Source organism: Carcharhinus amblyrhynchos, chromosome 8 (assembly GCF_965287045.1).
Source record: "Carcharhinus amblyrhynchos chromosome 8, sCarAmb.v2.hapA, whole genome shotgun sequence".
NCBI lineage: Eukaryota > Metazoa > Chordata > Chondrichthyes > Carcharhiniformes > Carcharhinidae > Carcharhinus > Carcharhinus amblyrhynchos.
The window spans coordinates 14,898,516-14,913,218 of record NC_137331.1 but is presented as its reverse complement, the minus strand read 5'-3'; the positions used below and the strand labels follow the sequence as shown (position 1 = coordinate 14,913,218).

At 43.6% G+C, this 14,703-nt stretch overlaps 1 protein-coding gene across 1 annotated transcript in view; it reads left to right on the top strand.

The window, feature by feature from the left end:
- pde1ca (phosphodiesterase 1C, calmodulin-dependent a) overlaps window positions 1-14,703 on the top strand; it is a 427,725-nt gene that overhangs the window by 252,273 nt on the left and 160,749 nt on the right. Inside the window, exons 10-11 of the mRNA XM_080194829.1 lie at window positions 7,622-7,723; window positions 14,579-14,699. Of these exons, the coding sequence (XP_080050955.1) occupies window positions 7,622-7,723; window positions 14,579-14,699 (223 nt within the window). The remainder of the gene's footprint in view (window positions 1-7,621; window positions 7,724-14,578; window positions 14,700-14,703) is intronic.

The window sequence follows — 14,703 nt, the reverse complement described above, 5'->3', positions numbered from 1 at the left end:
TAGAAGTTTGGCTGTCTGGCAGAAAGCAAAGAGAGGGGATAAAGATATCCTTTTCAGGATGGCAGATGGTAATTAGTGGAGTTCCGTAGGGGTCAGTGTTGGGACCACAACTTTTCACTTTATACATCAGTGATTTAATTGAAGGAGCTGATGACATTGTGGCTAAGTTTGCAGATGGTAAAAAGATAGGTGATATTGAGAAGGTGGAGAGGCTGCAGAAGGGCTTGGACAGGTTAGGCGAATGGGCAAAAAAATGACAGATGGAATACAATGTGGGGAAGCGTGAGCTTATGCACTTTGGTAAAAGAAATAGAGGCATAAACTATTTTCTAAATGGAGAAAGAATTCAGAAATTGGAAGTTCAAAGAGACTCGCAATCCTGGTTCACTTGCAGTTGATACTTAGGAAGGCAAATGCAATGTTAGCATTCATTTTGAATATCTACGACATGGTGGCACTGCTCCCTCACAGTGCCAGTATCTCTGTGAAGATTGCATGTTCTCCCCATGTCGATGTGGGCTTCCTCCAGGTGCTCCAGTTTCCTCCCACAGTCCCAAAGATGTGCTAGTTAGATGCATTGACCATGTTACACTCTCCCTCAATGTACCAAAATACGTGCCGAGTGTGGCGACTAGGGGATTTTCATAGTAATTTCATTACATTGTTAATGTAAGCCTACTTGTGGCACTAATAAATAAATAAACTGTAAAATAATACAAAAGCGGGGATGTACTGCTGAGATTTTATAAAGCTCTGGTCAGACCACAATGGAATATTGAAAGCAATTTTGCACCCTTTATCTAAGGAAGGATGTGTTGGCCTTAGAAAGGCTCCAGAGGAGGTTCACAAGAATGATTTCAGGGATGAAAAGCTTGACAAAGAGCAAAGAGCAAAGAACAACACAGCACAGGAAACAGCCCAATGAGCCCACGCCACCATTTTAACAATGTGCTTTTCTTCCTCCACCCCTGACCCATGCCTATGCTTATGGTACCCCCATTGGAAACCAGATTAAGGGGAGAATAATTTAGGGACAATTTGTTACACCAATCAGCCTAAGAGCACATCTTTGGGGTGTGGGAGGAAACCGGAGCACCCGGAGGAAACCCACGCAACCACAGGGAGAATGCGCAAACTCCCACAGACACCGGCCCAAATCCATGTATCTGCACAGCAAACAGTGATAGTCACTGAGCTGTCGTGGTGCCCATCTGCTGGTCCAGTTTATGTGCACACTAACGACGCGAAGTACTAGGCTACTCTTGAAACATCCAAGAGCAGCCCTCGCACAACCCACTGCGTGTATGCCCCCCATTAGACATCAAGGTGGACCGACGCACCTGTGGAGTAAGAGAAAAACATCAACACGTAACTGTTGATTTCCAGGAACGTCTTGAGGCTCTGATCCTTATTTAAAACAGTCTCCTATAACCCTCCATCCCTATTTTGCTCATGTGTCTATCTAAGTAAACCTTAAACAAGTCCGGCGTGCCTGCCCCCACCACCTTACTTGGCAGTGCATTCCATACCCCCACGACCCTCTGTGTGAAAAACCTCCCTCTAGCATCCAAATTATACCTCGCCCCCTCTCCCTAAGCTCGTGTCCCCTCGTGATATTTATCTCCAATCTAGGAAAAAACCTGCCACTGTTTATCTATACCCTTCATTATCTTATACACCTCTATTAGATCCCCTCTCAATCTCCGTCTTTCTAAGGAAAACAGCCCCAAATTACCCAATCTTTCCTCATAAGCCAGTCCTTCCATACCAGGCAGCATCCTGGTAAACCTCCTCTGCACTCTCTCCAGGGTCTCCACGTCCTTCTGGAGTAAGGTGACCAGAACTGGACACAGTACTCCAAATGCGGTCTAACCAACGTTCTATACAACTGCAGCATTAGAAGCCAGCTCTTGTACTCTATACCCCTTCCTATAAAGGCTAGCATAACAAAGAACAAAGAACAAAGAACAAAACAGCCCGGGAAACAGGCCCTTCGGCCCAATGAGCCCGCGCCACCATTTTAACACCACCAGTCCCCTCCTCCACCCACGACCCCTATCTAATGTTTTATGGCCATCCACATTGAGGGAAACTGATTTAGGGACAATTTATTCCTGCCAATCAGCCTAACAGCACATCTTTGGGGTGTGGGAGGAAACCGGAGCACCCGGAGAAAATCCACGCAAGCACGGGGAGAATGCGCAAACTCCCACAGACACCGGCCCAAATCCATGTGTCTGCACAGCAATCAGTGATAGTCACTGAGCTGTCGTCTTGCCCAGTATCTGGTCCAGTTTAGGCACGCACTAACAACATGAAGCACTAGGCCAATCTCGAACAACCAAGAGCAACCCAAGTACGACCCATCGCATGTATGCCCCTCATTGGGCAACAAGGCGGACCAACTTAAAACCTGTGAATGAAAAAGAGAAAAAACATTATTATCATACCATATCCATTTAGCTTACCAGGGATGCCCCAATGCTAATGAACCTTATTTAAAACAATTTCCTATATCCACCCATCTCCAACCCAGTCATGTGCCTGTCTAACTTACTCTTAAATATCTCTAGCGTGTTTGCCTCCACCACCTTACTTGACAGAGCATTCCATACCCCCACTACCCTCTGTGTGAAAAACCTCCCTCTGATATCTGTGTTATACCTGTCGCCCCTCACCTTAAGCCCATGGCCCCTCGTACTATGTGTCTCTACCATAGGAAATAGCTTACCTCTGTTTACTCTATCTATACCCTTCATAATCTTATATACCTCTATTAGATCCCCCCTCAGTTGCTGTCTTTCAAGGGAAAAGAGCCCCAATTTCTTCAATCTTTAGCATACCATAAGCTTTCTTCACAACCTTCTCCACCTGCGTTGCCACCTTCAGAGACTTGTGCACTTGCACTCCCAGGTCCCTCTGCATTTCTATACTCTTAATAGGTCTACCCTTTATCATGTAACTCCTCCCTACATTATTCCTTCCAAAATGCATCACCTCGCATTTATCAGGATCCAATTCCATCTGCCATTTATCTGCCCAATTTATCAGCCTATCTGTATCCTGCTGTGTTGCCTGACACTTCCCCTCACTGTCTGCCAATCCTGCCATCTTTGTGTCATCTGCAAATTTGCTGATCACATCACGTACGCCCTCTTCCAAGTCATTTATATATATTATGAATAAAAGAGGTCCCAGTACTGAGCCCTTCAGTACACCACTGGTGACAGACCTCCAGCTAGAAAAGGACCCTTCCACTCCTACTCTCTGTCTCCTGTTACCTAGCCAGTTCCCAATCCATCTAGATACCTGTCCTTGTATCCCATGAGTCTTAACCTTTTCAACCAACCTACCGTGAGGGACTTTGTCAAATGCCTTACTGAAATCCATATAGACGACATCAATGGCTCGTCCTTCGTCAACCGTTTTTGTCACCTCCTCAAAAAATTCTACCAGATTTGTAAGGCAAGACCTCCCCTTAACAAAGCCATGCTGCGTATCCCTAATCAGATCACAACGCTCCAAATGCATATACATCCTATCCCTAAGAATTTTTTCCAACAACTTTCCAACCACTGATGTCAAACTCACTGGCCTATAATTACCAGGATTATCCCGACTACCCCTTTTAAACAGCGGTACCACATTCGCTATCCTCCAGTCCTCTGGGACCTCACCTATATCCAAAGAAGAAATGAAGATCTGCGTCAGAGGCCCAGCAATTTCATCTCTCACCTCCCGAAGCAGCCTTGACGTATGAGGAGTATTTGAGGATTCTGGATCTGCACTCAGTGGAGTTTAGAGATGAAGAGGGGGAATCTCATTGAAACTTACAAAAAACTGAAAGGCCTGGATAGAGTGGATGTGGGGAAGATGTTTCCATTAGCAGGAGAGACTCAGAGTAAAGGGACAACCCCTTAGAACGAGATGAGAAGGAATTTCTTCAGCCAGAGGGTGGTGAATCTATGCAGTTCATTGCCACAGAAGGCACTGGAGGCCAGGTCATTGGCTGTATTTAAGACAGAGATAGATAGGTTCTTGATCGGTAAGGGGATCAAAGGTTACAGGGAAAAGGCAGGAGAATGGGGTTGAAAAACATATCAGCCATGATCGAATGGCAAAGCAGACTCAGTGGGCTGAGTGGCTTAATTCTGCTTTATGCCTTATGGCCTTACAGTCTAAGGATAGTCCAAGCAATTACAAGCCAGTCAGTTTCACATCAGTGGTGGACAAGCTTCTAGAATCACTTATTTGGGATAGAATTAGTGGTCATGTGGAAAAATGTGGATTGGTTAGGAAGAGGGGAGCAACCTGGGTGTATCAGTCATTGAAGGTGACAGGACAGGTGGAAAGAGCAGTTAATAAAGCTCATCGTCTTCTGGGCTTTATTAAGAGGGGCATAGGATACAAGAACAAGGACTAACTTATGCAAGACACTATTAGACCTCAGCTGGAATATTGTGTACAGTGTGGCACTCAAACTATAGGAAGAAAGTGAACACATTGGAGAGTGTGCAGAAGAGATTGATAAAGTATGTTTCCAGGGATGAGAAACTTCAAGTTATGAGGATAGATTGGAGAGGTTGGAACTGTTCCCGTTGGACAGAAGAAGCCGAAGAGGAGATTTTATAGAGATGTTCAAAATCATGAGGAGACTGGACAGAGTAGATGGGGAGAAATTGTTCCTACTCATAAAATGATCAAGAACAAGAGGGACAGATTTAAGGTGTTTTGCAAAGGTAGCAAATGTGAGAAAAAGCATCTTCACACAAGTGGTTCAGATCTGAATGCACTGCCTAGAAGTGTGATAGAGATAGGTTCAGCTGAAACATTAAAGAGGACAGGAAATGATTACTTGAATAGAAACACGTGCAGGGGCACAGAAATAGCACCTAGTCATGATGCTCATTTGGAGAGCTGGTGCAGACACAATGGTCTAAATGACCTCTTTCTGCAGTGAAACATTTCTGTGATCCTAGGATGCAGAAAACATAAATGAGAATTATTTCAGGGATGGGAAACTTCAGTTATAAAGATAGATTGGAGAAAATTGGAGTTTTCCTTGGAGAGAAGAAGGCTGAGGTGTGTTTTGAGAGATGTGTTCAAAATCATGAGGGACTGGACAGAGTCGTGTCATAGGACAGAATTTTCTGAGTCCAGCTGGTCTGAAAATAGGAGAGTTCCTGATCCATTTTTTGGATAAGTTTTCACAGCCTAACTCACAGACTTAGACATTGAAAATAAAGGCTAGACCATTTCTAGCTGCTGCAGACAATGGGCTGGGCTTAATTCTCCAGCCAACCTGCAGAGGGAGCTATTGTGCATGCATAGACTTTTGTGTCTGCACATGCGCAATAACAATTGTAGAAGGCATTATTACGCATGTGCAGACCTTTGATTCTGCATATGCGCAATTCCAACAGCAGGGATCTAACCGACAGCAGAAGCCTGACAACTCTCTCTATTGCCGGCAGCTGCACAAACTCCCCTTAATCGCGCCCCCCCCCCCCACCCCCCACAGTCATTGGGGCCTGTGGCCGTTCACAAGCTCCATACCGCATGGACATGTAGCCTCCACCCCAGGCTGATTAAACCCTGCCCCCTCCAATCTCAATGCAGTGTGTGCAGAGACCACCCTCCCTCCCCCCCCCCGTGTCACCCCCTCACCCAGTCCGATCACAGGCAATGGGCCCTCCTCCCTCTCTGATTGGTCTACCCCCTTATGCCAGGCTGGCAGTGCCAAGGTGCCAGGGTGTCAGTGCCAGGCTGGCACTACCCAAGGGGCACGCCCTTTGCCCTCAGCCTCACCGGAGGCCTCAATGATGCCCAGTTCCACTGGTGAGGCCAACAGAACTGTTCCATGTCCATGGGGAGCTGGTGTTTTCCTCGCCAGACAGAACCTCTCCCAGCGAGGCCCCAAAGACAACTGAACCTGGATGGTTGAGTGCCGGGCTTGCTAAAGACATGTAAATAAATAATAAATATTTATTTAACATATTATTAACATAAATATTAACATAATTTATTCAGCCTCTCGCATATTTCTGGCAAGAGGCTGACTGCGCCGGAAATCTGGCTCTCAAAAGATCACCGAGAAATCTGGCGTGATGATAATTTCTTGGCGCTCATGCGATTTTACCGGCTCACTTCACCCATCGACGGACAGAGCAAGCCGGTAAAATCCCGGCTATAGAGTCATAGAGCAATACAGCACGGAAACAAGCCTTTGGCCCAACCTGTCCATGCTGGCCATGGTCACCTCGCAGTCACTTTCACATCCACTTTCTCTGGCAGCTCATTTCATATATCCCTCTTTGTGAAGAAGTTGCCCCTCTCCAGTTTTCGATTCCCCTTCCCTGGGAAAAAGACTTTGTGTGTCCGTCCTATCTATGCCCCTCCTGATTTGAAACGCTCAATAGGGTCAACCCTCAATCTCCAGGAGGAAACTGTTTCTGCTTGTTAAAGGATTGAGAATGAGAGGGCACAGATTTGAAGTAATTGGCAAAAGAAGCAAAAGGGCATGAAGAAAAACTTATTCACGCGGTGAGTAATTAAGGTCTGGATTGCACTGCCTGAGTGTGTGGTGGGGCCAGATCCACTCGAAGCACTCAAAAAGAACTTAGACTGGTATCTGAAAAGGAAGAATCTGCCAAATTATAGGGAAAATGGCACTAGGATAATTGCACATTCAGACAGTTGGTGTGGACATGATGGACCAAAAGGCTGCACTGTAATTTCCATAGAACCCTGCAGTGCAGAAAGAGGCCCTTCAGCCCATCGAGTCTGCATCAAACACAATCCCACTCAGGCCCTACCCCCATATCCCTACATATTATACCCACTAATCCACGTATCCTAGTACATTAAGGGGCAATTTCTTAGCATGGCCAATCAACCTAACCCGCACATCTTTGGACTGTGGGAGGAGACCCACACAGATTATGAGGAGAATGTGTAAACTCCACACAGAGCGTGACCTGAGCTAGGAATCGAACCCAGGACTCTAGAGCTGTGAAGCAGCAGTGCTAACCACTGTGCCACCATGCTGCCCATGTAATGATTCTGCAATTCAATGATTCTGTAGTTTGGATAGGATCATGTGCTATGTGTAATATTGATTAAGGGGGAAGGGTGGTGTTGGAGATGCTACTGAGTTAGGATGAACTTTTTTCTGGTTTTGAATTGAGCAGACAGGATTCTTTCAAAGCTATTGGCCCAGTGTTATTTTGTAAACTGACTTAATGTCAAGCAAAATTGATGAAGATTGAAACTTTGATGACAGAATTACTATCAGATATACTTAAGCACTTGGTGATTATTTATCAAATGTTTTCAAGTAAAACCAATTTAGAGCCTTTCTGTGTAATTGAGAAAGGAACTCCTAATGGCTCATACTTTAACAATGTTTCATTTGTGTACTGAGGTCAGTCTTCTGTTTGACTGATTCAGATAATGGGGTGGTATTTCAAATGAAGACAATGCTGACCTTTACAAAGAAGAAGAATTGACCTTTTGGTGTGAATGTTGCATGCAGAGGTGTTTGAAATGTCAAAATAATTAGCTCGCTGTGTTGAATTTGTAAGAAGGTATTGATGATTATTTTTCACTTTTTTTTCCAAAGGGAACTTCGAGCCTTGGTAATTGAGATGGTCTTGGCAACTGACATGACTTGCCACTTTCAACAAATCAAAGCTATGAGGAGTGCCTTGCAGCAACCAGAGGCGTGAGTTATCTTTTGGCAGTGGTTATCTCTCTCAACCATCAGATTACAATAATTTTTGTCTTAGCGCATTAAGTACTATAGCTAAAATTAAACTGCACCTGTTTTGTCATATACCATAAATAACAAATCCCCCTGCTGAAAAAACAAAGGTTTGAACTTCTCTTCAGGATGCTTATTAGTGAACCCATGTGGAGCATAGACAAAGCAGAGACCAGTTGAGCTGAATAGTCTGTTTCCGTGCTGTAAAGTTTCAAGTAATTAGCAAAAAAAGCAATAGTGACAATGAGGAAAAACTTTTTCACTCAGCGAGCGGTTAAGAACTAGAATGCACTGGTTGGTAGAGGTGGGTTCGATTGAGGCATTCAAGATTAGCTGAAAAGGAAGAATGTGCAGGGCATTGATGAAAAAGCAAGGGTGTTGATGAGATAATTTCCTCCTGCAAGCAGTCTATGTAGGCATAGTGAGCTGAAAGGTCTCCTACGCTTTAGTAATGCTGTTCTGCAAACTCCCAACCTTCTGACACCAGTCCATCTTTTCACAACAAAGTTTAAGATAGAATATAATACTGTCCCAGTTGAGATGGGAAGAATAAAATACATACATATGTATTTCTGTCAATCTGTAAATTTAACAAAATTATTTCTTCCTCTGTTTTTCAAAATGGACACTTGTCGTACTGATAAAATAGCTCCAGCTAATCACATGCTGGACCCTGGAAATTTCTGAACAATTTCTAAGTGCCTAAGGGCTATGCACCTTACACCCCCTAGAATGAACCATAGAAAATTACAGCTCAGAAACAAGCCTTTTGGCCCTTCTTGTCTGTGCCGAACCACTTTTTGCCTAGTCCCACTGACCTGCACTTGGACCATATCCCTCCACACCCCTCTCATCCATGAACCCGTCTTAAATGTTAAAAGTGACCCTGCATTTACCACTTTATCCGGCAGCTCATTCCACACCACCACCACTCTCTGCGTGAAGAAACCCCCCCAATATTCCCTTTAAACTTTTCTCCTTTCACCCTTAACCCATGTCCTCTGTTTTTTTCTCCTCTAGCCTCAGTGGAAAAAGCCTGCCTTCATTCACTCTATCTATACCCATCAAAATCTTATACACCTCTATCAAATCTCCCCTCATTCTCCAGTTAAATCTCCCCTCGTTCTTCTACGCTCCTTGTTTTTGTAACGTTAATGCCCCTTTAAGAATTTTTTTTTTAAATCATGATCTCTGCAGCTCTCACAGTCAGTGTTTCTCATCTCACAGCCTTAGGTATGTCATTATTGGGAGGAGCAAAAAACTGTGTGTAGCTCAGGTGACAAGGCTTGTTTTTAGTTTCATTTTGGCTGCAGTGTCAGAAACATAGCTGAGAGAAATCTCTCTCTTTTTGAAAGTTTTACCAGTTAGCTGAAAGAAAGGCTTGTTGCCATGCTGCAGAAAGGTATTTTGGGGAGCTGAAGACAACAAGCTGCTCTAAGTTTTCAAGGTGATTTGAAATCAGCATTCAACCCAGGAAATTGGATTCCATTATTAAGTGAGCTTTAGCCTGTGCAGTGATAAACCTGGTAAAAGGGTTTTGTTTATTGGATTTTGGTTCTAATTAGAACACATTAGAGATATTCATTCAGAGTTATACATTTTATTGGTTGCTCCATTTTTTGTTTGTAAATGATAAAAGTGCTTGCTAAGTTTCTTGCTATACGTGTTAACTATATTCTTAAATAAATTTTTGTTTGATAAAAGCTCCCTAGTGGGACACTTGTATTATACCTGAAGTGAAACATCTCATGTTTATCCTAGCCAAATTCAGGATGTAAAACTTGTGGTTCAGGTGGGCTTCATAAAACTCTTCGGAGTTTCTGACCTGAACCATAACACGTTGCATAAATATTCCAACCAAGGCAACACAATGCTTCATAGATGAGATGGCTGTCCAAGCCAGTTATGGGCAAAGGCATTCCTTTGTGATTCCTCAGCCAGAAGGATTTTCCCATCCCGCTGCAGTGAATGGGGATTTGGCTGGATGCCAAATTCTCCAGTTTTCTGCAGCAGGAGCGTGGTGTGAACGGTGGGTAAGACCACATCCCTTTGGTGTTAATGGTCTGACCATTAGCTGCTTCAGTGGGTTTCAACCAGGGGCTTCTTTTGTCAATTTGAAACCACACTATCATATGACGGAGAGTTGAGCTTTCTGAATTCCTTTAATTGATAAGCTGTTGGATCACTGTTTTGATCTCTGAAGAGAACATGACCCCAGGCCTGTTGCTGGCTACCATTTTGCTATCAAACAGGTAGCAGCAGAAGGAGCTCTATTCAGGTACAGTCACCTGGCCTTCATCTACACTGTGAACTACTGGAATGTTCGTACAAAGGACAATACAGCACAGGAACACACCCTTCGACCCTCCAAGCCTGCATCGATCATGTTGTCCTGCCTAGATCAACTGCTTATATCCCTCTATTCTCCATTTGTTCATGTGTTTATCCAGATAAGTCTTAAATTTCGCCAATGTATCTCCCTCAACAACCTCACTTTTCAGCGCATTCCAGGCCCCCACCACCCTCTGTGTGAAAAAAAAGTCCCCAACACATCTACACTAAACTGGTACCCCCTTGTAATTGTCATTTCTGCCCTAAAAAAGAGCTTCCAACTGTTCACCCTGTCCATACCCCCCCATAATTTTATAAACTTCTATCAGGTCGCCCATCAGCGTCTGTCTTTCTATGGAGAACAATCCCAGTTTATTCAGTCTCTCCTCATAGCTAATGTCCTCCATACCAGGCAACATCCTGGTAAACCTTTTCTGTGCTCTCTCCAAAACCTGCATATCCTTGTGTTAGTATGGTGACCAGAATTGGACACAGTATCCCAAATGTGGCGTAACTAACATTTCATATAACTAACATAATTTGCCAACTTTTGAACTTGATGCCCTGTCCGATGAAGGCAAGTATGCCACATGTTTCCTTCACCACCTTTTCCGCCTGTACTGCCACTTTTAAGGATTTGTGGACCTGTATTCCCAGATCCTTCTGTGTGTCGATGCTCCTGATGATAATGCCATTTGTTTTACAGCTCCCACCCAAATTGCATCTATCAAAATGCCTAACCTTGCATTTGTCTGGATTAAATTCCATCTGCCATTTCTTCGCCCAATTTTCCAGCCTATCTTTATCCTGCTGTATTCTCTGACAATCTTCATCACTATCCTCAACTCCAACAATCTTACAATTGTTTGCAAACTTGCTAATCAGACCAGTTACGTTTTCTTCCAAGTCATTTTTATATATTACGAACAGCAGAGATCCCAGCACTGATCCCTGCGGAACACCACTAGTCGTGATGTGAAGATGCCGGCGTTGGACTGGGGTGAACGCAATAAAAAGTCTCACAACACCAGGTTAAAATCCAACAGGTTTATTTGGTAGCAAACGCCACTAGCTTTCAGAGCGCTGCTCCTTCATTACAACCCCCACGACTTGCCTGGACTTGTAAAATCTCACTAACTGTCCTGTCTGGAGACAATACATATCTCTTTAACCTGTGCTTAATGCTGTCTCCATTCACATGGCCTGTACCTTTTAAAACATGATTAGCTGTAAAGACTCGCATTCCAATCATTATTCTGTATATTAAGTTTGTGTCTTTATATGCCCTATTTGTGAACAGAACTCCCACCCACCTGACTAAAGAGCAGTGCTGGATTTACTCTCAAACCGCTTCTCCCAAATTCCTGCCTAATCGAGTTGTAATTAGCCTTCCCCCAATTTAGCACCTTAACCCTAAGACAACACTCGTCCTTTTCCACCAGCATTTCAAAGCTTCTGGAATTGTGGTCACTGTTCGACACATGTTCCTCCACTGCGACTTTGATGATCTGACTGGGCTCATTCCCTCATACTAAGTCCAGTATAGCCCCTCTCTAGTAGGATTATCCACATATTATTCCAAAAAGCCTTTCTGGACACACTTAACAAATTCCTCACCATCCAGTCCCCTAGCCCTAAGGGATTTCAGTCAATATGAGGAAAGTTAAAGTCTCCCACTACAACAAACTTATTATTTCTACATCTGTCCAGAATCTGCCTACATATCCGTTCTTCAACTTTCGTTGGGCTGTTGGGAGGCCTGAGGTACATCCCCATCATAGTGACTGCCCCCTTCCTGTTCCTGAGGTCTACCCACAGTGTCTCATTACATGATCCTTCCAAGGTGTCCTCCTTCTGTACAGTTGTAATATGTTCCCTGACCAGTATTGCAACTCCCCCACCTCTTTTACCCTCCCCTCTGTCTCGTCTAAAACATTTACATCTTGGAATATTTAGCTGGCAGTCCTGTCCCTCTTTTAACCAAGTCTCTGATAACGTAACCACATCCAAGTTCCATGCAAGAATCAAGGATCTAAGTTCATCTGTCTTACCTGTCGTACTCTTGCATTTGAGCAGACGCACTCCAGACCTCCGGGCTCACGGAGTTCGACCTCCCCAGTCTGCTCTTCCTCTTGTTAGCCTGGCCTTGGTACCATGCTCATCCCCAGTCCCTACACTCGTTAGCCTACTGTTCTGATTCCCAAGCCCCTGCCACGTTAGTTTTGAGCCATCCAAGCAAACCTCCCTGCCAGGATATTTGTGCCCCTCCAGTTCAGGTACAGGTGCTTTCAAATCTACTTCCCCCCTCTGAAAGATTCAATTCTGAAAAGACGAATTACCCTCCAAGAGAAACCCTCCATGAGACTTTTGATTTTTGATTCTGTGCATACATAAATACTGCCTTGTATTTTTATTATGGTCTGGCTCTGTACCCCATTCTTTCCTTTATCCCTTATTTTAATGAGTTCAAATGGGGATGTTGTGAAACTGCCTGACCCACTTTTTTTGTGTTTGTGCGTGCATGCACGCTAAGGGTTTAGGAAAATACAAATTACTTAAAAAGAGGGAAATCAAAAACATCTGATTACAGAGAGGTAGTGAGAGAAGATATCTAGGCTGTTTAAATTAATCTCCATCCTCTCTGTATAAAGTTGGGGGGGGGGGGCAGTTTCTGCTGCCATTTTTGGGGGAAGAGAACAGTGAAGAATTGCGCAGAAGTACCAAGACAGCTTCTATGCCATTACATGGCCAACCTGAGGCTCAAACCCACAACCTGAGATTAATAGTTTTGATGCAATGTTAACTCAGTTTCTCTCTTCGCAGATGTTGCTACTTCAACTCAATATTTCCAGCATTTTCTGTTTTTTATTTTCTGCTAGGAGGCTGTAGGAAAGCTAAATAATCTTTGTTTCGGACTACCTTTGCTCATTTCTTTTGTGCAGCCTATATGAAGATTAAAATCCCCTGCAATGATTACATTGCCTTTGTTACAAACTTCAATAATTTGTTATTTAATGTTCTATCCATTAAGCCATGCTTGCCCCCTCTGATTCGTTGCCGCTGCCTCTGGGCTATGTGTCACTTTGCCCTGCACAAGAGGGTGAAGTGTAGTGCATTGTATTTGGGTGAAATGGTTGCCATGATGGCAAATTGTAAGATGTACCTGAGAGTGAGGTGAAGTTATGAATGTTAGGTATGAGTTGTGGTTGATAGAAATCAGGTGACTGATGAAGGTGTGGTGTGTTAAACAGTGGCTCAGGTTAATGGTGCAATTGGTGAGATATGGCTTTTAAAGATACATTTACTGACCTTGACCTTTGAAATCTAATTTTTAGTATCATCCATTTAGGATGTATATTGTTGAATATATTAGAACTTGAACGTTAATGATTCCAGAAATCATTCAATGCTTGGCAAAGCAGCCAACTCCAGGGAAATTGTGAGTCCAGTCAAAAGAAAAGGATGCAGGCATAATTTCTATAATTTCACACCAGAATTATAGGGAGTGGGATAGCTTGATCTTGGGATTGGACATAGCTCAGCACAACATTGAAGGCCGAAGGGCCTGTGCTGTGCTGTAATGTTCTATATTATATATCCTGTAACTCAATTCCCTTGACACAAAGTAGGTAACAAACTTAAAGATAACTGTAGAATAGAAGTCTACAAGATTATGAGAGGCATGAACAGAGTGAGTAGTCAGAAGCTTTTTCCCAGGATGGAAGAGTCAATTACTAGGGGGCGCAGGTTTAAGGCGTGAGGGGCAAGGTTTAAAGGAGACGTACGAGGCAGATGTTTTACACAGAGAGTAGTGGGTGCCTGGAACTCGTTGCCGGGGGAGGTAGTGGAAACAAATATTGTAGTGGTATGGCATAAGGGGCACCTTGACAAATACATGAATAAGATGGCAATATAGGGATATGGTCCCCAGAAGGGTAAGGGGTTTTAGTTCAGTTGGGCAGTATGGTCGGTGGAGGCTTGGAGGGCCAAAGGGCCTGTTCCTGTGCTGTAATTTTCTTTGTTCTTTGTTTTGCTCCAAGCAAAGACCTTCATATTCCTCTAACCCTTCCTGCCTGTATAAATATTTGCACATATAATCAGTCAAATTGTGCTGCAGGACATTTAGCAATGTCTGCCATTAGTTATACTTGTCTCTCTACCATTCAGCTCAAAATATTTTGCCCAAGTTGCAAATGCAAACTTCTAGAATAGAAGAACTAATTAAAAATCTGTCAATCTCTCTTCATAAGACAAATCAATCTAGTGAAACTCCTCTGAAGTGCTTCCAATACAACTACATCCCTCCTCAAGTAAGGGGACCAAAACTGTACACAGTTCTCCAGCTGTGGTCTCACTAATGCCTTATATAGTTACAGCAACACTTACCTAGTTTTATACTCTATTCCTTTAGCAATAAATGTCAATTACATTACTCTAATGACATTACTCTAATTTCATTGCTGTCATCATTATGTTGGCTTGCAGGATTGACAGACCAAAGGCCTTTTCAATGTTGCTGCACTGTGCTGATGTCAGCCATCCAACTAAAGCTTGGGAGCTGCATCATCGTTGGACCATGGCATTGTTGGAGGAATTCTTCAGACAGGTAG